This window comes from Agelaius phoeniceus, chromosome 3, assembly GCF_051311805.1.
Source record: "Agelaius phoeniceus isolate bAgePho1 chromosome 3, bAgePho1.hap1, whole genome shotgun sequence".
Classification (NCBI taxonomy): Eukaryota; Metazoa; Chordata; class Aves; order Passeriformes; family Icteridae; genus Agelaius; species Agelaius phoeniceus.
In genome coordinates, this window is record NC_135267.1 from 100886538 (window position 1) to 100914196 (window position 27659).

The 27659-nt window shown below is 39.8% G+C and overlaps 1 protein-coding gene and 1 long non-coding RNA gene across 4 annotated transcripts in view; one reads left to right on the plus strand and one right to left on the minus strand.

Annotated features, from left to right (window-relative positions):
- ACTR2 (actin related protein 2) overlaps positions 1-8654 on the minus strand; it is a 23179-nt gene extending 14525 nt beyond the window's left edge. Inside the window, exons 1-2 of one of the 3 annotated variants that reach the window (XM_054629264.2) lie at positions 8481-8654; positions 2756-2866 (exon numbers count right to left, since the gene is read on the minus strand). In XM_054629264.2, coding sequence (XP_054485239.1) covers positions 2756-2866; positions 8481-8528 — 159 coding nt within the window. In that variant the 5' untranslated portion in view covers positions 8529-8654. Of the gene's footprint in view, positions 1-2755; positions 2867-8480 lie in introns of those variants that run through there. The other 2 variants (XM_054629265.2, XM_077175979.1) reach the window with 2 other exon arrangements.
- On the plus strand, positions 8487-27501 carry LOC143693618 (uncharacterized). The gene is made up of 4 exons (XR_013181514.1): positions 8487-8804; positions 9924-10058; positions 16030-16127; positions 26116-27501. It is a non-coding gene; the product is annotated as an uncharacterized LOC143693618 (long non-coding RNA).
- The last annotated feature ends 158 nt before the right edge of the window (positions 27502-27659 follow it).

The window sequence follows — 27659 nt, forward strand, 5'->3', positions numbered from 1 at the left end:
TTTTAAGTACATAGTAGAATTAGGCTGAAAAGAGATGCATGTACAGCAGGAAATGATCTGAGTTAGTTTAGTTAGGGCCAAACTAACATTATCAGGACATCGGATTAAATTGTCTCTTTAAAGGAAGCTATTGCTACATGTCAGTGGCAAGTCATGTTTAGGCTTCCTAGATTGCAAGCAAGATCAGTGTATCTGCCTATCTCTCATAAATAGGATTCTGTGTATAAATATTCTGTAACAGTGGAGTTTTACGCTGGGCTAGGTGTATATCTGAACTAGACAAGACTCTGCACAGGACAATTGACTAACTCTGACAATTGCTAAATTTAATTTTAAAAATCCACTTAATATATTCAAGAACTGAAAACTACTCCTTAGTACTGACTTATTAACACCCCCCAAACCTGCTGCAGACTAGTAAGTCAGGAAAAGCCAAGAGCAATATCTATGCTTCTGGATTTAGCTGCAATTTTAAGCAAAATAATCCCAGTAATGAATGAATTCCTGAGTAGGAAAAAAAGCTATATTCCTGCTGCTAGATGAAATGAGAATCCATAAGGAAAATGTGGTCAAAGCAACTTGAAACTGGTAACTCAGTAGATGATAACCACTGTTTTGATCAGCTTCCAGGTTCCTTTCACAGCGTTTCTGAATTCCACAGGAGTGTAGTTTTCTTCAATAGTTTTGAAAAGTTAAACTGAAAATCTCCTTGCCAGCTTCCCTTACTCAGTTTTAAACTTATACCGGAAGAACTCACAGTGTATGCATGGAATTAAATTTTGGCATAAAACTCATCTGCTAAAATACATCTTTTAAAGAAATCTGCAAGATTCTCATGAAGAAAAACAGCACTCACACTTATCAAGTCTTTCTACTGTATTATCCTACTGGGATACCCAAAGTGCCTGTGGCAGAGATTTCTCCTCTTGATACACTGCCTCCTTAAGAAAGGGTTACAAGCTGTTAGGCAAATCATATAAAACTACGAGAAACAATCTAGACACAGTTTATACTCTTTGAAATACACCCACATGATCCGTGCTCAAGCAGAAGACCAGCAATGCATGCAAAATGATTGTTTACAGGTTCTTTTGCTGATCTCATAGCAATTACCAACTTCGACATCCTATCATTTCAATGCACCACTGTTGTCTGTAACAATATTAAATTATCAGATAATCAGAGGATACCAAAACTGATGGGGCAGGCTGTATTGAATCAGCTAGAAAGAAAACATGACTTCAACAGTGAGATTTCATGCAAGAAAATTCTGGGGGGAGTTTAGACTCATAAATCACTGCATAATTTCATAAAACTTTACCAGGACCTCCTTTAAGGAGACCCCTCACATTAAGTTCAAGAAGACACCCAAGAAATACCTCTCCCCAAATCTTACTAAAGAAAGGATTACGTTTTCTGTCTCCTTACAAAAAAATCCTCTTTACTGTGAAAGGGAAAGATCTCTATCCTCTAAAACAAACTGTCCTAGCTGATACAAGGTAAAGCACTATTGAGATAGAAACGAGACAAACCCACAATCACATTTTGGGAAGCTCTAGCATCTTTCAGCCTTTTGACCTCCTTCTATGGCCTTCTGCTGATACTACAACCATTTCACAGGCAGAAGCAGAAATCCAGCAACTCAAGTTCTCCTTGTCAACGACAGGGTTCTGAAAATAAGGAACAAGACCAGACTGATTTTTTTTTTCCTCTTCCTAAACTGCTGCTCAGAACGAATAAGGAAAGGAAAATTGAAATCCTGTATATGTGTGGTCCTACCTAACCTTCACTGGCCTAAGTGGGCACTTCTACAGTTCTGCATTGCCCCTGCTTCTCCCTCACTCTCCAACTGGAGCTTGCACCCTGGTCTAGTAAGGCAGTCATTACTTTACCTGACCAAGAAATCCCTCTTTTTCAGCTGGATCAGCTCACTAAAGCAGCTCACAACACGCTTGCACAAGCAGCATGACCAGCACAAGGTGAGAATTGTGTGTCTAGAAGCAAGAAGGGAGGATGTGACCACAGCAGGGCCAAGACATTAACCAAAGCCTATATAGCAGAAGCAACTAATAACATTTGAAGTGTTACTCTCTAATTACAAAATAAGTGAAAAATTATAGCTCCCTGGACTTCAGAAAATGACTTCTCCAACAGTGGTTCTCCCCCCATGCCTTGGAATAATGCCCCAAGACAAAGCAGCCTGAACAGAGCCTCTCCATCTCTAACTAGTGTGGAGCACCTACGTCCATCAACAGCAAAAGGAAAACAAAAACCATAGAAACAATGAAACGCAAACACAGCCAAGGTTAAACATCTCATACAAGATCACAGATGATCAACTCTGAGTAGAAAGCGAACCATACAGAAAAACCTGGAAGCTCCAGCAGTTCTTCAGCACTGTCTCAAAATCCCACATGATAGCTTGGTGACAGTCAGTCACTTCTGTCTGATTTCTGCCTTCTGATCTTGACACCATTTGCATTATTGGCATTTGAAGCCCCTTTTTGCCCAGAATCACTCAAGCCCTACCTGCTGCCTCCTCAGGTGCACTATCTGAAGGCCTCCAATGCTTTAGAGCACCCTCTTCTTAACTTTGTAGTTTGTGACAGGCTAAAATCCGATACAGAAATGAATCAAGAGATACTGAAACAGCATAAAAGGGAATTAAGCAGAAACATTTCCAAACATTACACAAGTCAAAAGCTGCCCTAAATATTTTTATCTGTCAGAAAGAAATAACAATAAAAAAATTTACCTTGATTTCAATGTTTCCTACTTTAGCAGTTGATCTTATAATGGGTCTGCCAACCAAAGCTGGAAAAATGTGCTCAGGAAAATTCGAGCCTGCATAGCCACATTTCACAAACTGAAAAGGAAGAAATAATTTTATTAGAATATAATATTATTTTTGTTTACAAATAGAAACCTGGTTTGGGGTAAAAAATTAAAAGTCCAAATTTAAGAGCATGTACTCCACTGGAAACCAAATTAATTTATACTTTCAAATCAATTTTACACATTTTAGATGATGCATAGATTTTTAAAACTGAGTAAAAGTATTTTCCAGAATGTTTTCTGAATCAAGACTATCAGATTTTTGAGAAACCGTTTAAAATTAATAGGTACATTGCAAGGTGTAAAAGAAGTCCAGTGTCTGAATTTGGATTTCCTGCCACTCTATTAAAAAAGTCCTCTAGCAACCTGAAATCTGTAATTTTGTAATGGATCACCTTATAATGAGTACCCAATGAAACCTAATTAAATCACCTCTCCAATTAGAACACATGGTAGCATAATGAATTACACACCAGAAAAAGCCCCAAAGCTTGTTGAATTCAAGTTTTATACTCTTGTAAAAAGTGCTCAAATGTGAACTAGCAATTCAGACAGATTTCTCAAATTTTTGTAATTTTGAAGCTTTCTTTTAAGGATAAAGTCTTCTGCAAGCACTTCTAAAACCAACAGCACAACCAAAACCTCAGATGATGGCAGTTCACACCAAACAGGATGAAAAGAGTGTTTATTACCCAAATATATACAAAAGGAAGCTTTATATCACTGGGTTCCAAGACAGTATACACACTAAGAAAACAATGACAATTTACTGAACAATAAAAAAATATATAGTCGCTAGAGGAAGTTCAGTTGTAAAATGTGAACTTTAAATGTGCCAGCAAGTTCATAGGGATCAGCAAGTTGTGCTCTTCAGCTCTCCTATTTTGATAGGGTATTTTCATGTATCATACCCTACTGTTCTGCCTGCAGCTTATACAGAGAAGACTCCTCTTTTACTCTGATGCACGGTTTGCATACCAGGCTATATTAACGCGCCAGAACAAAAACATTTTCATCTGCAAAATCACCCAAGCACTGAGGTGCAGCAGCAGTAACCCAGCACCCCAGGATCCCTGGGGTTGGAGGGACCCTTAGGAACTGTGTCATCCAACGCTGGGCTCAAACCAGTCACCACTGAATTCTGAGCAGCTTGCTCAGAGCTTGTACCAGCTGGCTGCTGGGAATCTTTAAGAACAGGCAATTGACAGACTCCATGGGACCCTGTCCCAAAATGTAATTATCTACTGCAGGTTGTATTAAAAGCCATCCGCTAAAATTTTCCAAATATTCGCTGAGTTTTCTGAAGCAAGGTCTGAAGACTGCCACTGGAACAATTATCCCAGCAAAGAGTACAGCTAATTGCAGCTGAGAGGAATTCTGTCATTACACTAACGGTGACATGAAAAGTCACTTGTGCTGCTGCTCGTAATTATTCACCTTACTGCAGTAAAAAAGGGCACCTGTTGTGGAAAGAAATTTAGAGAGTTGGTTACAGACAAAACCAATAGATATTTTAATTAAAGCTAGGGTAATAGAGGGGAGAAAAATTTTGGTTTTTTTGACCGTAGTTTCTTTCACTCCTTCAGTGGTTGCCCTCCAAAGGCAGAGCTGTTTGGAATACCTGAAGAATGACACTGTGTACACAACTCATTTCACTCATTCTACTTCAAACCCAGAATACTCTGAAAAGGCAAGTATTTATCAATTTTTTTGGTTATACTAAGGCCAAACCTGCCTAGGAGTTGCACAGATTTAATCTGTGCATTCAAGAATGCAGTGCTGCTATGAGAAAGCAAAGAGCAGCCACAAGCACTTCTGGATCGCATACCTGAATACACCAGTATATCAGAAGTAACGGGATAAGAAATATCTAAATAAATCTTTAAAACTTAAACTCCTGGAACACCCCCTCAAGAAGCTCCACTACTCAAATTTTTAAACCCCCTGTACTTATATAGCAACCCTGATGTATGCAAGCAAAACAACTACTGCACAAAAATCAGCACCTCTATTGGGCAACCTTTAAAACATCTCTCAGAATCACATACAACTATACTGACCTAAAAACTGCTGACCTACAAAACCACAAAAATTCTTACTATTTGATATGAATAGTAACTTCCAACCTCTTTTTGCATTAAGATCTTGATGCATCTTCCCAGGAAATCAACAAATTCTAGGTTTTAAAAGCAGACTGTCATTTCTCCAACCAGCCTAAAACACAATCAAAACCAGATTTAATTGATGCAAACTACAATGAGTGAGAATAAGCTTGGACATTGACAGTCTGTTTCCCACCTCTTTCTGGCCAGAACAGAGAGTCTTAAAAATTACATTTTACAAAGTCTGATAGACTCTGCCACAGACAGAAAGGACAGAATTTTAACTTGCCTTCAAATTTGAAATTTCCCCTTCCAGTCTACATAAAAATTTGGGGAAGATAAGAACAAGTGAGCCTTCTTTGTCAGCTTCCCCATCAATGGGGACATCCCCACTGTAGTATTCTCCCTGACACTATCCTGAATATTCAGCTGGTTCAGTTGGTTTGTGATCACCTAACATTGCCTATCATGGCTGAAAAAACAGGCTCAGTAAAACCATCAACAGGAAAATGCACAGATCTGCACAATAACAGACTTTGGACTCTTAGATTTTTTTGAAGGGCTACAGGAAACATAAGTTATCCCTCCCTCCTGTCCCTTACAGAAAATCCTTCAAAATCATCAAGTAAATGTTATGAACTGCAGTAATCTGGAACAGCTTCTCTTTTCTAAGGCCCAACATTAAACACTCACTGTTCTGCCACTCTCAGTTTGAAACTCTCTAATTTAAGTACAGTGCACTTGTTTCTCTTCCACCTCTTGCCACACACACCCCTCAAACCAATTATTGAACAATTTCAGTACAATGCTCATGTTTCCAACAATAACACAAGCACTCCATAAATTTACCCATTTCTGCAAGAACTTCATCATCGTCTGTTTTTGCACACATTTGCTATACATTCAGAATGTTCTAAGAACAGCTATTTAGCCTGCCTGTGTGCAAGACCATGTATGTAACAATTTTTACCATATATAGTTTCTTCTCCATTTCACTGTGGTTTATACCGAGTCTTTCACTTCCTACTGAGTCATCAAACACTTAGAACTTGCATGTATAAGTGTTCTTTCAAACTAAAAGAATGAGGAAGCTTGCAAACAAGTCACGTGACTGGTTTTAAAATGAACACTAATATTCTTATCACAACTTTGTGCTTGATCCTTTCCACTGATACAACTCTCAAACAAAAACCCTAAATACAGTTACAGCAATTTTACAGGCCAATCAGTAACTTTCTGTTTGGCCTCTAACAATAAGAATCCACCTCTAACTCTCCAGACCTTTGAGGTGCCATTGCCTGCCTCCCACACCACATGTTGCAAGAACTTCCTTCGAGTCACTCACCTCTTCCTCAAAGATAGGCTGCTGCCTATCATCAGAAGACCTACTGCAGCCTAACAAGAACAGTAAATTTCAAAGACAAGCCTAATGTTAAAAATTCATCTGATTTTTCCAAAGATATTCTCCATTTTTTATCTATAAGTTTTCTGACACCCGGAAAGAGATTTAATTTCAATCATGCTTTTAAGTGTGAGATATTAGAAATAACTCTAAAATAAGACATCTCTTGTCACATAGGCAAAATATTATTACCAAAATACTGGTATGACAATATAGAACTACTTGATATCTCAACATGTAATTGAGACTCAAAAGTTTTACTGAATGGAATTTTTGTCCAGCTTTGTTATCCCAATCCTCATTTAATTACCCCAAATCAATGTGAACATTTTGAGTTGATGGATTTCACAATTACTTCTGACACCCTGCTCTCCCACCCAAGGAGCTCTGTGGCTTCAAGACACACGTTTTTCTGCCCAAAGGCTGAGACAACCCAAAGCCACACAAGCTGAAGTGACACAAGCCCCTCCTCTTGCACCATGAAGGCACCTTCCACTGTTGTGGTTATTTATATCCTGCTGGTCCAACTCACCGAGGGAAAAACTCTATGGATCCAAGATGTCTCTGGAATTGACAGCACACACAGATACCCAGGTTGTAAAGAAATGTGTGTGGCACACCCAGGTTGGGAAATCAGGTTGGAAAAATTGCTTTTACCCCGTGTCACACCTGAGACCAGCCAAGGCACAACATTGCTTGCCACCACCAATACATTACACATTTTACATCTCAGTCATTATTGCCATATAAAAGACCACACCAATGGATGAAGCTCTGATTTTTTTTTTTTAATTTGGGCCTCCCAATAGGAATATTAAAGAATAATAAAAAACAAACAAACAAACAAAAAAAAACTTTAACAACAAAAATACCCCAAGAACAAAAAAACCCCCTCAAACTAAAAACAAACAAACCATAAAGCAGCTTCCATATCCCTTCGTAACAAGAAAATGCTATCTCTTCTTCTTTCCTTTTTCTAAATGATAGTGCAAAAAGCACCCAAAGGCTCTGAACTCTAACCCTATTAAAGATAATTTTTGCTATATGAGGGTTAACAAAGACATCAAAACTGTCAAATCCCTGAACTGTCAAATATAATGTTCTTCTTCCTGAACTATTCTAACAATTTCAGATACTAATTGAAAAACCCTCTAATTAAGGATGCTAAATCTCTAATAAAATAATCCTTTGTCTCAACTATTCTTTCCTAGGCTTATTAAAAAAATATATTTATCGCAAGTATCCATATATTAAAAAAAAATTGTTTTTTTTGCCATTCAAGAGATCTTAATGCACCACCAGTTAAGGTAACTCTCCACATAATATTGCTTTACTAGGGGAAACCCTAGACCGCTAAAAAAAATTACCAAGGGGAAATATCCCCCGATAGCATCTGATCTCTTCCTGCTTTAAAATGGTATCTTTTTCACTTCCTGCCAAGGTGCCTCACAGACTGACAAAAGGATGGATTTCTAGCGGGTGCCTGCACGCTTACGGAGGCCAGAAAAGGTGGAAAGGATGGGAAGAAAACCTTTCATTTAAAGAACGCCAATTTGGAGGTACGTGGCAGATTAGAGAGGTACTAAGGAAAGGACGATGCTCTATTTTGAACATCAGTTGCCAAAAAGAAAAATTCAAACAAAAAACCCCCACCAAAGCCTCCAAACATTTCTCTAAGCGAATAATCCTGCAGACACAGGACACATCCTAATTGCTCAATGCAGAATGCGCTCATTCAGAATTTTTAAAAATTGATATTTTCGTCTAAACGCGCGTTGCTGCATGGAGACCCGCTCAGGTCACGTAGAGAAATCAGGATATTGACGGTAGAATGAGAACGCGGAGGGGCCGGGGGCGGGCAGAGCAGCCCCAGCCCCGCAGAGCGCCGGCGGTGCCCGCGGTTCGGGAGCACGGGGACACCCGGCCGAGGGCCGCCAGCCCCCCCCCGCCCATTCATTCCGCGGGCCCGCCAGAGCGCCGGGATGGCGGCCGGGCCCGGCGGCGGCGGCAGGGCCGGGCGGGCGCGGCCCGCGGGCGGTGCCGGCAGGAAGCCGGGCCGGGTCCGGGGGGAGCCACCCGGCTTCCCCTTCCCCTCCGCCCCGGCAGCAGGGCGGGTCCCGGCGCCGCCCGCAGAGACTCACCCCGGTGCCGTTGTCGCACACGACCACCTTCCTGCCCAGCGTGTCCATCGCTGCGACACCGACACGGCTCCACACCGGGACCGACACCGACCGCGACACCGACACCGCCCCGACCTCCGCCGGGCCCCCCGAGCGCGCCGCCCGCCGCGCGCGCACGCCGGAAGCCGTCAGCGCGCGCCACCGCCCCGCCCGCCGCCGGCCCCGCCCCCGTTGCCATGGCGGCGGCAGCGGCAGCGGCTGAAGGGGGGGACTCTGGCGGCAAAGCGGCCCCGAAACCGAGCCCTCGAGGCACCCCAAGGCTCCCGAGTCACCCCAACCTGCCAGGTCGGCTCTTTGTGTTCGTCTCCTACCCATGCCCAGGCGGGGACGGGTCACCTGGGGGACGGCCCGCCTTCCCCCCTCACGCCTTCCCCTCCCCGCGGGGGTCTCTCTCCTCGCACTGGCGAAATCAGGCAGCTCTTAAAAGCTGTTTGCCATGAATGTTATGTTATTCCATAGCTCGACAGCCCGGAGGAACTTCTACTCCTCCCAGGAGGCCTTGCCCAGGTCTGCCTGGCGAACAGTGTGCATTTGTGTGATAGGTTCTGAATAAAGGAAAAGATAAGTGTGATCTCCTGGCTCCTCTCTGGCAGCCCAATATTTGTAAAGGATAAGGATGACCTCCTGCATTGTCTTTGGCAGCCCAATATTTGTTTATTGTGTTGCCCCAAATTCCACTGACTTCCACAAGAAGTCAGGAATAAACCCCAGGTTTTTCCCTCCGTGCCCTGAGCTGTGTGGGTCCATTATGAACAGCAGCCTGATACAATTGGGTATCACACAATATAACCACGAGGGGGGTTGTATAGTTAAGGGAGATACATATTGCATGGAAAATCATGCTGTGAAATTCCAGCAAAGGAGACGGAGGAATCCTGCAAAAATCAACTTTATTTGAATAAAGGGAGAGAACCCAGTGGGCCATACCCCTGTGGGGTTTCTCTTGACTTTTTGGAGGATGTATGTTGCCCTCCTCCTTTCCCCAGGTACAGCCTTCCCAAACCATCTGCTACATATTCCCCCTTGAATGTATATCCCTCCCTCATTGTGCACTTCATGATCCTGGGTTGAGAAGTTAATACTCATCAGTCTATTAGGTCTGTGCATTTCCCCCGAAATTCAGAAGTTCAGGCTGTGCTTCTCTCTGCAACAAATTTGCATGGCTTGATGTTGGTAAAGACCCCCACACCCATTCTTCCACAACCTGGCAGCTCCTTTCGCATTAAGTCTTTTGTAAACACTTTAAACCCATTTCTCCTATCTCATATGGATAGATGTATATGTTTATGGTTGTAATTTTTTTTCTACCTTTAATTTTACAGAATAGTGAGAACAATGAGAAATTTTGTAAGTACCAGAATATAGGCCATAATATTTGACTTTTTAAACTTTAATCACATCCAGATATTGAGAATGAGGAAACAACAGGGTTGTCATACCTAGTAGGAGGAAGAGACTATGGAAACAAACATGAACTGATCCAGTGGCATGCAGCTGTGATGGAAGGACATCCTGGTCACTCTGCACAGCTTTACCTGGGTAGGGATTGCTTTCTAATATACATATGATTAATGATCTTCTTATAATCTGCTTTTGAGAGCATGGCACGGTTTACACTGCTGGTTGAAGCCAGATGCATAAAGCAATTGCCTTAAAAGCCTGCTCTTTGCCTAGAAAAATGAATTAATCTGTATGTTTTAAATCCCTCAGCTTGTTGGACCCAGCATAGAGGGCTCACTAGGGGAACTACACCCTGTTTCCCACTCTGCTGTTGGACTTGCTGGGTAATTCTGGACACAGCACTTAAGTACCTGTGCCTCAGTCCCACAAAGCTGGATATGGTACCATGGCACCTCATACTAATGCTCATGTGGAAAGCATCTGCAATCTCTGAATGAGAAATGTTTCATTTTGAGTTCAAATTATTCGTCAGACAGAATGCTTCAGCTGTGCCTCCTCATGCACAGTGGTGGCAACATTTACTCTGCTCCAAAGCAAACTATGTTTTAATATGGCAGCAAAGAAGTAAAAAAGGAGCAAACTTTCTTCACTAACTTTTCTGAGGTTAGATACTCAGTAGATCCTTAAATAGGTTAAATATAACACGCAACTCCTTCTTAATATTGTTTTGTAGCTTTTATCAGATGAGCCTTTTCCTGACAGGAATTTAGGCCATCAGTTAAAGAAAACACAGCATGACAAAGGGTTAGTTTGATAATTGCCATCAGAATTTATGATGTATTCAAAGTCTCTCAGGCAATAGTGATACTGAAATCTGGCAAATATAAATGGTTAATTTGCTGTTTGTAGCCCAGCATAAAGATTTAATATCAGAGGGATACAGGTTCTGTACCAGAAGTACCTGAACTTGCATCCTGCATGGTATAGTCAATAAATTCACCATTCTTCTTACTACCAACTGTTGCTGATGTTATCTGCTGGATAGCCGTAAAAGATTTTTGTATTTTATTAAATGTCGTGTACAGTGCAAGGAGAGGAAATTAAATGTAGTTTGAACAGACATCTCTTTTAAAACTTGTTTTACTGATTTAGCTGAACTGAGATATTACTTCTCGTTTTAAAGATTTTTTAAAAAGCAGTGTCTGTAAGAAGAGCAGACATGGAGAGAACTATCCACAGTTTCCTAAGAGTCCTAAGCTGTGACTTCTGTGAGTGAGCAAGACATTGTGATAGAAGATAATAAAGTATGATGACTAAGCAGAGTGCTGAAGCTTATCAGAGAAAGTAGTACCTCTCTTTTATAAAGAGTTTGATAGATCTTTATGAATTTGCCAATTAAGTGCTCTGTGCTTAACCTAATAGCGCAGGCATACAAAGAGAGGCAGGAAATACTCAGATTTAAAAGGGAAAATGAGTTATTGCAACAGCTGACCTACAGCTCTGCTCAGTATAGAAGAGAAAGGAGGGTCTAGTGATATCTTGCTTGCAGCAAAGCAAACAGTGTGTTCCTTAGTCCCTCCTCCACTCCACACAGAGCCCTCTCTCCCAGTGTAGGTGTATGGAATTTGGACCTGCAAACTCTGGCTGGCTGGAGAAACTGAGGCCAGTTCATTCCTATGCTGGTGAGGCTGGTTCCAATGTTGTATTGGCAGGGCAGGAGAAAGACATTCTACCTGAAAAGTAGCATTAATCTTTTCTCTTCAATAATCTGTTTGGCTTCTTATTGGGGCATTTTACCTTTGACTTGGATTTATTTCATTACTTTACCAAAAATAGAAGACTAGAAATATTCACAGAAAATGTCCCCTGACTAAACAGTAACCACTGATAGTTTTCTGGATTTGTCAAACTGTGGATGTAGTAAGTTTAAAACAGTCTGGATACTTCTGAATAGATCATGGTTTAAAGGGCAGACAAGCCCTCAGCAGACACACCTTCAAGATTGTATGACTACCTCATTAGCATTAAGGGACTCTGACCTTCCCCAGACCCTGAATATCTCACTTTCCTGGTTATCAAAGCCAACCACACTCAGGTGCCAGAAGCAGTGTGGCCATGGGGGCCAAAGTAGGATAATTTTCCTGCTAAGAAAAGACAACTTGGTTGTCTAACTGCAGCAGCCCAGGAGTGCTGAGCAGGCCTGGATTTCTGTGAAGGACAAAAGGGTCTGGATTCTCCTCCCTATAAGCACCACCCATTCTGAGTCATCTGGGCTGGAAGTACTGGCATAATTGCAAAACATCTTCACACAGATGGCATGATCCAGTGTAGGTTACATGAGGATCCTTGAGTGAGATATTTGGCTGTAATTAAAATACTATGAGGAGAGGCTTTTTTATTGTTGGGTATTTTTCACAAACATTTCTTCACAGGGCAGAGAAAATGGGTTTTTTTTTTAGCATCACAGGGGTACAGAAAATGAACTTTTATTTTTGTTGGCTCATTTCCAGATAAACATAAGAACACATTGCAAAGGTCACTTTGAGTTTTAAATTCAACAAAAATTCCATTTTATGTAGTATCTATAGCATATGTCCCATCTGCCATTCAAAACTTTCAAAACTCAACTTCAAACAAAGTTATCTTATAGACTTCAGGCACTACAAATCATCATGAATTTTGACCACTGTAGATGTGATGATGCTTTGTCACAAAAGCCCAGATTCATGCAGGGCATATGCTGTACTGATTTCACTAAAATTTAGGGGACACAAATAGTTTTATGGTAAAGAAAGTCTGCCTTTATAGCTTTGCTTCTTATTTGAAACAGTTCAATTTCTGAGGCCTTAAGATGAAGCAGTAAAATGTGCAGATGTGATGTGTTGGACACTGGACTCATGGGAAACCCCTGGATGCTCTCTCTCCCTGTTCTCCATTGCCCTAAATATTTTGTAGTTGTTTACATGTGCAGCAGATGCAAGGTATTAATAAGTCTGAATTCTTCACTTACATCACTGGTAACATTTTGAGGCCACTCTCCAGAGATATAAATGGCACCCAATGGAATTTCAGAGTTTCAGAAACCTGATTTCCAGAGATTTCAAGTTCTTTTTATACCAGCTGAAGTGAATTAAACCATTTTCTGAAAATTGAGTTCCAGATATTAAAGTCTGGCAGGCAAAGCTGGGTTATCCAAAATTAGATGCCAATTCTGAAAAGATAATTGTAAGTGATGATCTCATAGGGGAAGTCTGAGACAAAGTAAAGACTAGAATCTAAATCATCTGACACCAATCCTGTGTATTAACCACAACACAGATTTTTTAATTCTGTGAGCTCGAATACTGACTTGTTAAAAGAATAAATGCAGTTTTCAAAACTCATCCACAGCACATGCAAATAGTGTTTTGATGTAATTTACTGAATTCTGGTAGCTGAAGTCAATTTGCATCTCAAATTTTCAAAGAAAGTAGTTTCAAATAAATTTGTTCTTTAGTGTGCTGAAGTTAAGCCCCATGCAGGTACATATTGCTTTTAATTAATTGATTAATGGATTTTATTTTTTTTACCATTCTTTATCTGTTTTCTGCACTTCTAAAGTCAATTCTTACCAAATACTTTTACATGAGAGTATCTGTGGTTGCTGTAAAATGCTGTACATATTAGATGAAAGAAAGCAGTGAGGTTTTCCATTTTTCCTGTGAAGGCAGGCTGAGTGACCTGGAGTTGTTCAGCCTGGAGAAGAGAAGGTTCTGGGGAGACTTTATTTTGGCTTTTCAATACTAGAAGGGGGCTTTATAAGAAAAGTGGCAGAAAAAGTACCAAGGGCTGCAGTGACACGACAAGGGTAAATGGTTTTAAACAGAGAGGGCAGGTTTAGACTGGGCTTAAGAAAGACATTTTTTATGACAGAGGTGATGAGACACTGGCACAGGCTGCCCAAAGAAGCTGTGCATGCCCCAACTCTGTGAGTGTTAAGGGTTTGACTAAATGAGAGAGACATTTTGGAATGAACTGCAGTGTCTTTCATTAAGAAGCTTTTCCAGAATGCATACAAATTCTCAATATCTGTATTGCTGGGAGTTTGAATTGCACCTTTCACTTTTTCTCAAAAGGCTTGGTATTTTTAAAGCCTTTTGTTTCTGGTCAAGTCCAAAAACTTACCAAGACTGAGAATGAAAATGGGGAAATAGCTCAAATATGTGGATGCACCACTAGCGTAGGATAAGGAAAACCTCTCTTCCCTTGTCACACTCAATATCACAAACTTTCAACTAGCAACTTTGTTGAGATTATTTGCCCTGAATTTGGGGGATTGTTATGTTTTGATTTTTTTTGTTGTTGTTTTGGGGGTTTTTTTGGTTGGTTTTTTTTTTGTTTGTTTTGGGGGTTTTTTTGTTTGTTTGTTCATTTGTTTGTTTTTGCAGGTGAACATTGTATGTACTTAAAACTTTTGAATGAGAATTTTTATGCTTCTTGATTAGGGAGATATTGATGTCTCAGGCTAGATAGTAAGAGAGGAACATGCATTTACTTAGGTTCCAGTAGCCAGGCTCATGAAGAGAAAGTCTCAGATGCAAATAAAAGACTGTGAGGTTGTTGCCTAATTGATTAGAAGCAAAGAACTGTCAGACATCTGGAGTGTGCAAAGTGTAAGACTGACCTCTAATTTCTCAACTTTGGCAGTTTTAATGCCACTTGTACTTTAAATTAGTATTAATACTTGGAGGGGAAATGCAGCCTTTCTCTCTTTAATCTTTCTCTCTTTAATCAACACTTTATAAATGCAGTAGCACATTTCAGATGTCAGTAATGCATTTTTATCTGGCAATTGATTAATGTGCATAATAAGATGGATAGGCCTGTCTGCTGAGATGCTGAACAGTGACACGCAGCGTAGTGCTCCTAGTGCTACTAGGAGGAAATAATCTTTTTTTTTTCATTAGGGCTCATAGCTTTGGAAATCAATAGCTGCTCTAAGATGGATATGACATACTGCATGGTTGCTCAAGTTCCTGTAACTTATGTAAAATTTGTTTCTAATTATTTTTGAGAAAACATCCTTTCTATGCAGAATCAGCTTTACAATCAAAGCCAGTGTTGGGAGGAACACCCTGATCAGATTATTAATCAGCCCGTGAGGAAGTGGAGATTTAAAACAGGAGGTGGCAGCCTTGAGTAGTAACTCAGTGCTGTCTCTGCCTAGTTAGGCTCAGATCCAAATGGAGTCAGAGCTGGACACAAATACCTCAGCATCTCAGCCCTATTTCTTAAACATCACTACGGCAAGCAGCCTGGATAGTGAAGATGGCAACAACTAGCTTTGTCATTTTTGCTTGGTAATTAAAAATGTAGCTAATTAATTTAATACTTTTAATGTGAAGCTTTGAGTTTTCCTAGATTTTTTTAACATTTGGATGAGTAGTTGTAGCAGGAAAGACCACAGCACACTGCAGAGGCAGAATTTAATCTGTCTCATTCTCCTCTGGATCTGTTTCTTCTAACTAGGAAAATTATGTTGCAGACAAGAATAACTAATAAAATATGGAGTTGATTTATTCAAAGGAAAATTGTGCCTATTTCTGGTCTCCTTTTTGGTATCCTGGAATGTTGGGTGATTCTTCATCCCCTACAAGCAGGTCATGGTGTACAAGCAAGTCATGAGGTACTTCTATCTTCTTCACGAACTAACACACAGTAATGCCAAAGTAGCTTACTTTTATTAGCAATATCACTGAAATTTTCTAATCCATAAATCAGCAGAAAACCTTGCAACTGCATAGTCTCAGCAGACAGAGGAACTTGATGACATCATTGTTTTTCCCCTGTGAAAATGCTTAGTTGGAAAAAGACAAAAAAAGATTAAATGAATCAGAGTAGCTCCATGCAACCTCCCACTTCTAATCTTTTTGAAGAATGTGAACAGTACCATTCACTGGGAAAAAATGTAACCAAGAGAGTTCTGCAGTGTTGTTAATTTCTGCTGGATATTCATAGTACGAATTGTACTTGTAAATTTTGTGTATGTATTGATTGATTTTTCCCTACAGCTCCACATTTAAAAAAATTTTTTTTGGGCCAAATTTCAAATTACAATTTTTTCCTTCAGATGCATGTGAAAAGTCTTCATTTGAAAGTTTGCTAAGCAACAAATCCTTCAAATAGAACAGCTTGCAACTCTGCTCTGCCTTGAAAGCACACATGCATGTAAGTATTGATCCATAACAGAACTAATTTTCTGAGCTTGTTTTTTTTGTCACAGTCTGTAGGCAAAAAATAGCATTTTCCTCTTTTTCCCCTGTGGCTTGAATCCTGCAGTTAACCTGTGTATGCACAGATCTGTCTGCTGCACACAGACACCATTGCCTGGATGGATCTCAATGAGAGACCATGTTTTCTGTAACAGTCCAGTCCTGTTAGGCACAGCAGACATTGTCAAGGAACCTTCTGTTTAATCTTTTTATTAAGCAAATATTTCCTTAAGTTTGCATAAGCAGTTGCCCAGCCATGGCTTCCACACAATCCTTTAATAAGTGGCAGGGTGTGGTGATTACATTTCCTCAGAGGCTTCTCCTCCATCTGACTACCAAAAGTAATTTATTCCTCAGTTCATTTGTTTTATTTTTCTTCCCTTCCTTTGTCTGTCACAGGCAGGCAGATCAGGGAGTTAATAACTGTCTTTTTAGTGCAAGAAGTGGGTGGGGGATGATTCTTTGAGCTGGAATCCCTAAAGAAATAAGGCTTGTGTTATCATTCTCTGCCTATTCCAACCCTCAACATGCAACACTAATAATGTGGAACCCCACCGTCATTTCACTTCATGTGGAAGAGGAACAGGGGACTCCAGTCTTCCAGCTTCCTAGCAATTATGGAAGTGGATGGCTGGAGGGAGGAATGAGAGCCAACTACTACCTTCTAGTATTAAGGTAGTTGTTAATTTAGGAGATACATGCCAAGTTTTGAATACCAAAATACCAAAAAAATTGAGATTTATTTGGAGTCAAGATGAGCACCTCTCTTTTTGGCCGCTGAAACTGTGAAAGAATGTGCAAAACTTGCTTGATACAGATGATCAGTACTGATCACTACTTTTAGGTTGAAGGCTGAGTCATAACAGTTGTTCTGTGCATTAATTTAATTTTCATTCCACAGCATTTATAGGATTGGAAAATGTGCCAAAAAGCATTTTGTTCTATGAGGAAGTGCAATAAACTTGGGCCTTATAATGTCTGTGTTGCTGGAGAAAGAGGGTTTTCTTTATTTTTTGAGTAGGTAGTTTTGGAGTCTTAAGGGCTCTCTTTCTGATTGGTGCTTTCTTGAAACTACAGTAGCTGCTGCCTTGGCTGGGTTAGGACATGGACAGATGTCTTGTTCCAGATACAGCTGTGCAGAGGAAAGAGGTTTTCCCTCCACAGCCAAATGGGTGCTTCTAGCTGCTACAAACTGGCCTGTCACGGAGAAGGTTTTATGGGTTTTCCCTGATTCATACTAAGCACAGAGGTGTATCATTTTAATCAGTTTAAAATCCTGGTCTGAGGTATGGCAGCTGGCTTTGCCTCACCTGAGTTAGCAATACTGCCATGAGCTCTTCTGTTAGCACCCTGATGAGTGGTCAGGAACTTCTGAGGTAGTTAATCTCACCCACTGGCACTTCTAGATGTAGAAGAAACCACCTCTACATAGCCTGAAGCCCCGTTGGTAATTCAGAAGCATATGGCATCATGGGCAGGACTTCTGCCTGCACAAAAGGTGAGTGACTACCATTTGGGGTACCATTTGAATATCTGAAACAGAAAGAAAAACACTGACTCATATGCTTTAACAAGCCAGTTCCAGAGCAGAGTCACATTTTAAATTGGGCCACATGTGAAAATGGTTTTTTATGGTGAGAAAAAATGTAGATATGTGGAAAAGGTATTTGAAGAACTATTTAGTGGTTTGAGGCACTAAGGAGATCTATTCTGAGAGCGTAGTTCTCAGAACTATGACTGTGAATGGCATGAACAGGTATTTGGGGAGCCCTAGCCTTGTGTGTGGCAGAAAAGTCTAAAAGAAATGAGCAAGAAGTCCATGAATAATGGAATCATTGAAGCCTCACTTCGAATGGATTTGTGCTTCATGCAAGTTGTCCCTCTGGCCTGCATGGTCTTTGTCTTAGATGGATTTTCTGATGCCTGGTAAGAATGAGGCTTTTGCTACACTCTTTTCCATGGCTGGAGACACCATCTGGATCTCCTCTTTTTCCAGCTAGCTGCCTACTTTCACTAAACTTGGGATGATTTTGTGTCTTGAAACTTCTGATTCATTTTCAAATTTAGTTGAAAATCAGTACTGGATTAAAAAGTTACTCTAAGAGGAAGTGAAGACAGCAGAATAGGCATTAACACACAAAATATGATGACAAAGCCTTTTTTTTTCCTTAGGGAATCAGAACAGTTGGAGAAGGCACTTCCTTTATATTTAGTGATTTCCAGCTCTGGCAAGGTTGCCTCATTGGGACATAGAAAGGGCAAATGGAAGCAGCTTTCTAAACTTAAACCTGCTTTCATCTTGTTAGCCCTGTTTTATAGAGAACTGAGGGACAGGTTTACAATATTGAACTCTTGTGCAGGGGCTTTGTTGGCATTTATTTGGAAGTTGGTTATTCATTTGGTGAAAATATGCTAGGAGTTGGTCAATATCTATATGTAGATTGCATTTTTTAACTGTTTCTTACATCAGTATTACTGATAAGATTAATTTTGCTTAACCTGCTAGTCATTCCAAAATCACATATATTTGTCTAGTGGGGATGAATGAGAAAACAAAATCCAGTAGCAGGTGCACAAAGCAATCTACATGAACATGTAGGTCAAGTTTAATAGGTATGTTTTGTGAACCAGGACAATTTTCTGTAGTTCTTATCAACACCTTCATCTTTGATCTTCATCTCAGTAGGTAAGAACCCCATTGTTTTGTTAGTGCTTTGGTTGACTTGAATAATAGTCTTCCTTTGACTATTTGAGAACATGTAGCTGAAATATCTGGTAGTGGCAAGCTATGCTTTTCTCCCAGGGAAAAAACACAAAAGCTTAAATGGAAAAAGAAAGAGGAACCTATCAGAACTGTTCAGAATAAACAGCTGTGCGTATGTCCTCTCTGTCTCTGAAAATTTCATTTAGCTCCAGGCCTGGGCTTGAATAACCTACCTCATGTTTACTAGCACCAGCTGAAAATTTATTCTACACAGAGAATATACACCTTTTTATTCTACACAGGGAATGTATACCATGTATCAGCCTTGGTAAGAAAGAAAGGTGGGTTTCATGTAGATTATGTCATTGCCTGTAAAAAAAGATACATCTTGACTGCAGAAAACAGAAGGGCTTTATCTAGGTGCTTAGCCAAGTGCAAACGTTTTTTCACCAAATAGAAAATATCTGTTGACATAACTAGGATGGAAGAATCTGTATAGATAGGTGTGATAAAAAACCTCCTTTGCCTCACTGAAATTCTCAGTAAAAATGTATCCTTCAGTAGGGCTTGTAACAGAATAATATTTCTATTAAATGAACTGTAACTTATGGCTCTGGAAAGTAATAAAGCTTCTACAAGAACTATATGTACAGTACACCCTAGGATGTGTTGTCTAACAGCACAGCTCCTATCCAGGGAGAAGTACTTCTTAAATCTGAGGAAGTTAATTCCTATTCCCTGCTTTTATTTCTTATATTACTCTATTTTGTTTCTTATATTACTCTATGAGATAGCAGACTAATGGATTAAATTCCTGCCTTCTTGGCCTTACTTTTCGCATTTTAATAGGCAATCAGTTTGCAGGGCACAAGCCCTTCTTCCAACAGTCCCAGTTTATAATATTGACTATCACTGAGGCAGTGAGAGCAGTATTTCCCTCTGTAAGGAATTCAGGGTGGTGTCAATCCTGCCAAATGACTTTCACAACACTCTGATACAGGTGGTGTGACCGGGGTTTGAGCGACTCCTGCCTGAGCAGTCCTGGCCTTATAAACTAGCACTGCTCAGATCTGTGCTTGCATAACCTTAGCCAACATCTGAATCAGCTCCAGGGCCAAGAAAGGCAGTAATGGGGGGTTTTCCAGGCTCCTTAGGCTGTTTTCCTGAGCACAGTGTTTGCCAGCAGGTTAGAACTGAGCCTTGTGTATCATCTATGAGTGCTGGGTAGGTACGGGAAACGAGCTGTCTTCCAGTACAAGGCCTCCTTTAGATATCATGAAGCTCAAGTGCCTTCTGTCTGTTAATACCAACAATTCATCTACTACTACCACCCAAATCTAAGTATAGTTTGAGGTGATCTTTGTACTTGTCAGACTATGCAGCTAAACTGGTTCTTCTGATTCTGTGAAGGGAAGGGGCTTGTTTGTGTGACCTTGGGAGCAAACATGGGTATGTGTTCCTGGCTGCAGGAGGAACAAATGGTTGTGGAATTCGGAAGTATTACTTATGAGAAGTATTACATTATGCTTATGAGAAGTATTACTACACATTCATCCTATCCTGGATAGCCTTTCTTTGACACTGTATATTGGAAGTGTCTGTGTCATGGAAAACAAGTTTTAACCACAAACACTGTCCAGAGTGTGACACTGGTGCCTGAGAGCAGAGACCATACCGAAAGCAGCTGTGGTCTTCCTCTTAACATGCTCAATATAAGTCACAGCACCTCAGGTGACATTTTCCAGTGCGATTTTCAATGGTCCTTGGGTAGTATTTTGAATATTTTCAGCTTAAAAATTAACTGTTGCCCAAGAATATTTCTGATTTCACTGGTGAATATCTAAGAAAATCTGAAGGCTACAGGGCAGTCTTTCATTTAATTTTTTTTTTTTTTCCTCCTCGCCCCATTTTTTCCCCCTTGAAGCTGGCACAGTTTCAAATATAGAGATTTTTACTCTATGATTTAATGCCTTAAATTATGACCTCATCACTCCAGACCAATTTCTCGTAGTCATTTAGCAGTACCTCTGCTAAATGGGGATATGTAAGTTAACTGTGAGCACAGTGAAGTTACGAAAAAGCATGTAGTTTAACTTCTAGAACCCAGACTAAAACTTTAGTGCCAAAGCATGGAAACTCTGGGTTTTTCCTAAAGAAAATGAACAAACTGAATTATTGAGACAAGAAAGATGGTGTTGTACACAGTTTTGCTTTTCTTATTACACATTCTATTCATTTTTCTTATTGAAGAGAACAGAAGTAATTGAGAAAGTAAAATGAACCACCCTCTAAAGGCCAGCCATCTTCTCTCACCAAATGGTCAGTAGGCAGTAAACAGGCAACTCAGAAGATAATTTATTCTCTCCATCTTTGATACCCATTTCAGGAGAGAGGAACTTGTCCCTCAGAAGAAGGAAGGGATGTAGTTTTGTATGTGCAGCTATCACTGCTTAGCTTTCAAATTAACACTAACAACCTTATCCAACCTGTTTTTGTGACTGGAACCTAATGAAAATTCAGTCAATATTTGCAAATGCAAAGCTCTGCAGCATTATAAGTGTTTCTACTATATTTCACCCTGCTCCACAGAGCAGCAGTGGAGATTTTTAATTTACCCACTCAGAACAAAGTGCTGATTTGGCTCTGTGCTTCTTGGAAACCATCTTTGCTCTGCTATTTCCTGTTATTTTCTCCAGTTTTGTATTTCAGAAGAAAACGGGGACCCAATCAAAATCTCTTTGTGTTTGTGGCAGTGTGAGGTTGGACAGATGTAGATGGGTGCTATTCGCAGGTGAAAAGGGAATGAAGAGCAAAAGCACTGCAGAAAGTTTTCTCCTTTTAGCTGTGAGGCTTTGATGCCTGGAGGCCAGCAGCCACAGTGAGCAGCCACCCGCAGAGCTGACCTTGCTTGACACATTCAGCAGAAGCTGCTAAATCTCGTTTCCTCAGACTTTCAGCATTTTTCATGACTGTTCCTCCTTTCGTGCCGAGATACAAACTGTGAGCTGAGTCGTGCTCGCCCTGGCAGCTCCTGTGACACCTCACCTCTGTAGGTGGCCTTATTTCAAACCTTTCTGGATGCCAAGTTGAATTAAGTGCTTCCAGAATCTGTGGATGACCTGGCAGGAACTGAATGATTGTCCATAAAACCATTTGCACTTTATGTTTTGTGCCCTTGACAGATCAGTGGTTGGGAAATTTGTTCACATGCCGTCTGCACCTGCTAGCCTTGCCATGCAGGAATAGGTAATTTCCTTTCCAAACGTGATGGGCTTCTGATATCAGTAGGAAATTGGCAGCTCTTCTATGAAAATAGTATCCAGTTTCCTCTTTTCGATTTCCACTGAGATAGGAAAGGAATTGTTATTGTTATGGTCTCACTGCTCTGTCCAAGTTCTCTTCCCCACATAACTGCTTTTTCAGTCATTCAAAGCCAGTTTGTCAATAGTACACAGCATCATATCTTCTACTGTGTATGAGATTGTTGCAAGATCACTTTTTCCCCAATATCACAGGCTTCATTCTAAATAGAATTGCACAACCTACAGTGAAAAGATGTCCTCCTTCTTTTGTCTCTTGGTCTTTCTTCCTCATTTCTATGAAAGAAGAGAGTGCAGAATAAAGTGTCTATCTGGTGCTGGTGGTAGGGCTTAAGAAACAACATCATGGAATTGAAGTGTACTTTTCTTCCTATTTCTTTGTCATATAAAAGCATTGATGCTAAGTGTCACTCACAGTGCTTTCAGTTTTCTTCTCAAATGGCAGGAAGCTCTTGCAATGACTTCTTTGTAAGGAGTGTTTAAATCAGCAGATAGGGAATCAGTGGTGCTGGGCAGAATGCAGGCAATTGCCTCATCTCCAGCTTCAAATATCACCTTTGCAGAGAGCTACAAAGGATTTTTTTTGCTGACAATAAGATGGTGAATTTTGTTTCCAATCTAAACAGCATAAAGCACCTATGTTGGCTTTACAAGTGATTCAAAGGTTTGCTCTCCCTTAAAGTTAGGGTAAATTTTTTGGGCATCCAATGTGTGCCATATATCTTCTTCCTCCTGTCAGTTAGTGGAGATGGAGATAGAACTGTGGTTTTGTCTGTGCTTTCATGTAGCATTATTAATGAAACAGGTAATCCTATTTGTCTTGAAATCAAGGCAAAGATCTCTTGTGTTCTGTCCATCTGTTCCAGACACCAACAGCATGCTCATCACCATGGTATTGGAACAGTCTGGTACACAAATAGCAATCAGCAGATATTAACATAATATTGTTACTTGGTCCATAAAGCTAATATTGGCAGAGATACAAGACATCACTCACTGGGCGACAGTTTCTCGGGTGATGTACTTTGTTCTGCCAGAATATGATAATATTCTGTATAAAAGTCAGTAAAAGGATGATATTTTTTTTTGTTTCATGTAAGCAGCAAAAATTGCCAGTATAATATAAATATATCAAAAATTTGTCTTTATATCCAGTAATTTACAATCCATTGTTATCTAGTTGTAGAGCAGAATTCTTTGGAAAACAAAAGGGCTTTTTTAAAATATGTATTAGATCAAATCAACCCACTAAAAGTTCCCCTTTCCTTCCCCTTTTCCCAGTTGCTGATATAGACTGATACAGGACTGGCTTTTTGCATGCAGAACACCATTTATTTCAAACTCGACCTAGACAAGTTCAGGTCTGTTCAGCAGGTGATCTGTAGTGATGAAGGACTGGCATGTGAATGCAGCCCACCAGGAATCTCCAAGTCTCCCAAAACATCCTGAACACACACAAAATTTGGATGCTCCTTATTTGTCCTTACTCCCTTTCATACATCTCATTTATACATGTTCAAAAGCCCAACTTCAAATGCCTCCTTTTTGTTTTGTCACTTTTCCCTTTGATGCAACCTAAGGATTTTTTTTCAGAGTTGAACACACCTACCTTTAAAATCCCTGGTATTTAAATTTCTGGTCAAAAGGAGTATATTCCTCTGAAGTGGCACATTTGTACCAATCCAGTTAAATTAATAGCCCATCTATACATCACTTTTCTTCCCTTCTTAATCAGAAAATATACCTCAGAGACCTATTTTGTAAGCTTGTCTACAGAGACTTCCATATCACAGCAAGATGGAGCCTTTTGGTCCTGCAGCTTCACAGTCATAGGGTTGCAGCCATGAAACAAAAGTGAAACCAAGGCATTACAGTTCCTGAGTTTTGTACACAACAACCTTTGCTTGCTCTAGAAGGCAAACTACTGCCAAATTAAAATTTCTCTAAGCATTATAATGCCCATACCAATGCTGCTCTAATGAGAGGGAACATTATCTGACCTGGTTGTGATGATGTCAGTAAGGATGAGCAGATTGTGTCAGCAATTACTACTCTTTCAGGGAACTTTAAATGGTCATGGTGTTGGTTCAGTCTCCATTTTTATATCAATGGCTTCTTTTTTTTTTTTTTTAAGTTAACTACAATAACTAACTACTATTAATAATTAACTATTAACTATCACAATAAACTATTAAAATTAATAGGAACTAGCTTTTGGCTCAGCTAAGGGAAACAGTCTAAAGTACTGAGTGATTCTCATACATGTCTAGATGCAATGAAGGGCAGAGGGCAGCATTTTTATCCTGTCATTCCCTGTTATCACTCTCAGTTATTAAGCAAGTGGTGGGTATTAACATCAACTTTGCCTCAAACATTTAGTAAATGTTACTTACTAGAAAAAGTGCATGTGCCCCATGTTATTTCTTTCAGGGCCTATTTCTGGATGCATGCCAGATTGTCCTTTGGGATATAGCCCATGAGCAGGAGAAATGGGTTTGAACTTGGCAAAATGGCAATAAGCATAAAGGTACAGTTGGATCTTTCGTGGAATACTCTCCCCTGTCTTATTATCCTAGATCAGTATCTCGGTTCTCTGCAGTCAAATACTTTGGAGCAATGTTACGGAGAGGAATGAGTAATTTCTGACTCAGTTTAGTGCATTTATCAGGACTGAAAAAGTTACAGCTGGACTAAATGCCATGTCCACAGCTTGTTTCATGAAGCTCTTTTTGTCATGTACAGTGACTGCCCACCAATAGAAAATGAAGGTGCATTGCTTCAGCTTTTATAAGAAACATCTGTGGCAAGTTGTGTTGTATCCCTGTTGTGAGACCCTGTTAGGTCTCTCTGCTCCTGTGCCTGCAATGAACATTGCAATGGTACATGTTGCCACTGCACAGTCTCCCCTTGTCCTCTTCATTTAAGATAGGCTGCATCCTCCTCAGTAATCTTTGAGAGTTATGACTTACAGCATAAAATGTTACCAGTAAAATAGGGCAGATGTTTTTTTCTGCACAATTCTGAATGAGTAGTTGAAGCAGGATTTGGGGTAGAATATGTCATAGTTTTGTAGAACTGGGTGCCTTTCAAAATATCTGCTTGGAGTGGGATGCTCATTCAATTCACCACGTGCTACACTGGGTACACTCTAGAAAAGATCAGACACTGCTTTGAATTAACAAGGAGAGCTGGGATCTCTGATATTGCTAATTATATGTTGGTGGAAAGCACAGTAGCCCATTGTGCTTTCTGAACTAAAGTATTAGAACAAAACAAAAAAAAAAAAAAAAAAAAAAAAGCAGTGAAAAGTCATCACTGCAGAAGCTGTCACCCTTGTTCCCTTGTGTGCTCTGTCTCTTCTATGGGGAGGTCTCATGGATACCAAAGTCGAAAGCAAATGTAGTTGTCCTGATTATTTCTTGATTCTTCAAATCCCATCACACACAATAATCCTCTGTGGCTTTCTGCCCCACACTATGTTTTGATGCTCTTGATTTAGGTAGGATGTTGCTATGGCATTTGAACCACACATTTTAGCAGATTTTGTATTTGGACATTAAAGCCCAGATATGGAATGCGTATTACACAGGGCAATATTGTGTTAGAAAACAGGCAAAATTAAGTAGTTAATCTCATGTACTCAAACTGTCACCTTTTTTTTCAGGGTACAAAAGGAATCTCATCAGTTAATGAATAGAGGCAATGCATGCAGTGTGTAGGGAGTGACTGCATTTAACTATTAATTACTTGATCTTTGAAAAGCTTTTTTTCTTAAGATAAAAGGATCAAATAATTTCAATACCTTATCTCAAATACTATTTGTAGTTATTTTTCACAATAGCAAATGGAATGTAAATAGGTAATGGTGAATTTATAGCTCCTAAAATTATATCTGTTCTCTCTCTTTTGCTTGCTTTCAGGAAGAAACTGGAGAGCTGCTTCATCAGTGCCAATCCAGACTGTGGTTGGTCTCATGAAAAGGATCTTATTGATGAATTAGTGCAGCTACCCTCCCAGACATGGAAGAATACCTCATACAAAAAAATCCATAGGTGACTAATAGTGGTAAGCAGCATGTGAGATTTGAGAGAAACATTGTGGTATACCTGGAAATCAGCCTAGATCTATATTACCTGCCATTGTGGATATTTTAGTCTTAATTAATGCTTTTCCACCACATTTCAGAATGTATCCTTTATCTGAACAGCTTTGCTTTCTTGTTTGTTTGTTTTTTATGTTTGTCAGTCATTACACAGTACTATTTAAAATCAATTTAGCACCCTTCCATGTGTTGAGTGGTTGTGGTGAGTGATGATTGCAGGATTAGCCTGCTAGTAATTAAATGTTGCTGCCTCTCAGCTTGAAAATGAAACATCTCTATGGAATTTAAGAGTTTCTTGCTTTATTTAGGTTGGGCATGTCTAAATTTTAGGGGTAGGTTTACCAAGTCAGTGCAGGCACAGTGCAGTCATAAAATAATAAATTAAAAAAGCAAAATGAAGAAGGGGGAAGAGTAGAAAGAGAGAAAGGAGAGAAGAAGAAATTGAGAGAAGGGAAACAAATTCAACAAATCATTAAAACTTTGAATTGCATGGGAAATTTTCTACACTTTGCTGAATCTTGGGTGTAATTTCCTAATCTTGGCTTTGTGCTATCCAGATAAAGTTTTCCTGTCTGGACTCATTTTTACTCACAGATGGGTCTTCAAAATTTGTAAGTGTCAAGCTGTGTAAATTAGGACGTGTTGCCTGTTTGTTGAAGCCCAGAGGGGTACCTGTCTCAGTAAAGCAGAGGCTGAGTTCCTTTCCATTTGTGAACCCACTGAATGCTTGATTTTCATATTGGCTTTACTACTATGAAGAGTTTTACCTCTTGAATTCACTGATTAATGTTCTAAGCAGAATGAAGCCCTTTTTTATTTTTCTCAAAATCTGCTATCAAAAATCACATTATTTCAGCATTCAAAGACAGTTCTTTTCTCCTTCAAAGACTTATTAGACTGATCTGTCCCATGCTCCTCACAGGACTGTAGCAGTGTAACCTCATATGATACAAATGCTGAGCTTCTGTTTGAAATACTAGGGATTATGCCAAATCTTGAACAGACATCAGAAGGATTTTAAGTAAAGGTTGTCACTGAGAGGCCTGTAAGCTGCCCTCACTTAGTTCTGTCTGGCCTGTGTTAGGGTGAAGACAAAGGCATTTGAATGTCTTAATCGAAGCAGAATGTGAGCTTTTTACCTTTAGCTTTTGTTACATTTAAGGATTCATGCTGAATAACAATAATAAAAGATTAATCTCATCTAGTTTTCTGTTGATTGTTAGTTTAATTTAGTGTATGACAACTCAAAGTTTAGTCTGCCAGCCAATGAAGGTATGCAGTTATCAACATTACTGATAGGATAAACCAATTATGTAAGCTTATTTTCAAATCTCCCCAAATCCCAAAATACTTAACCAAGTA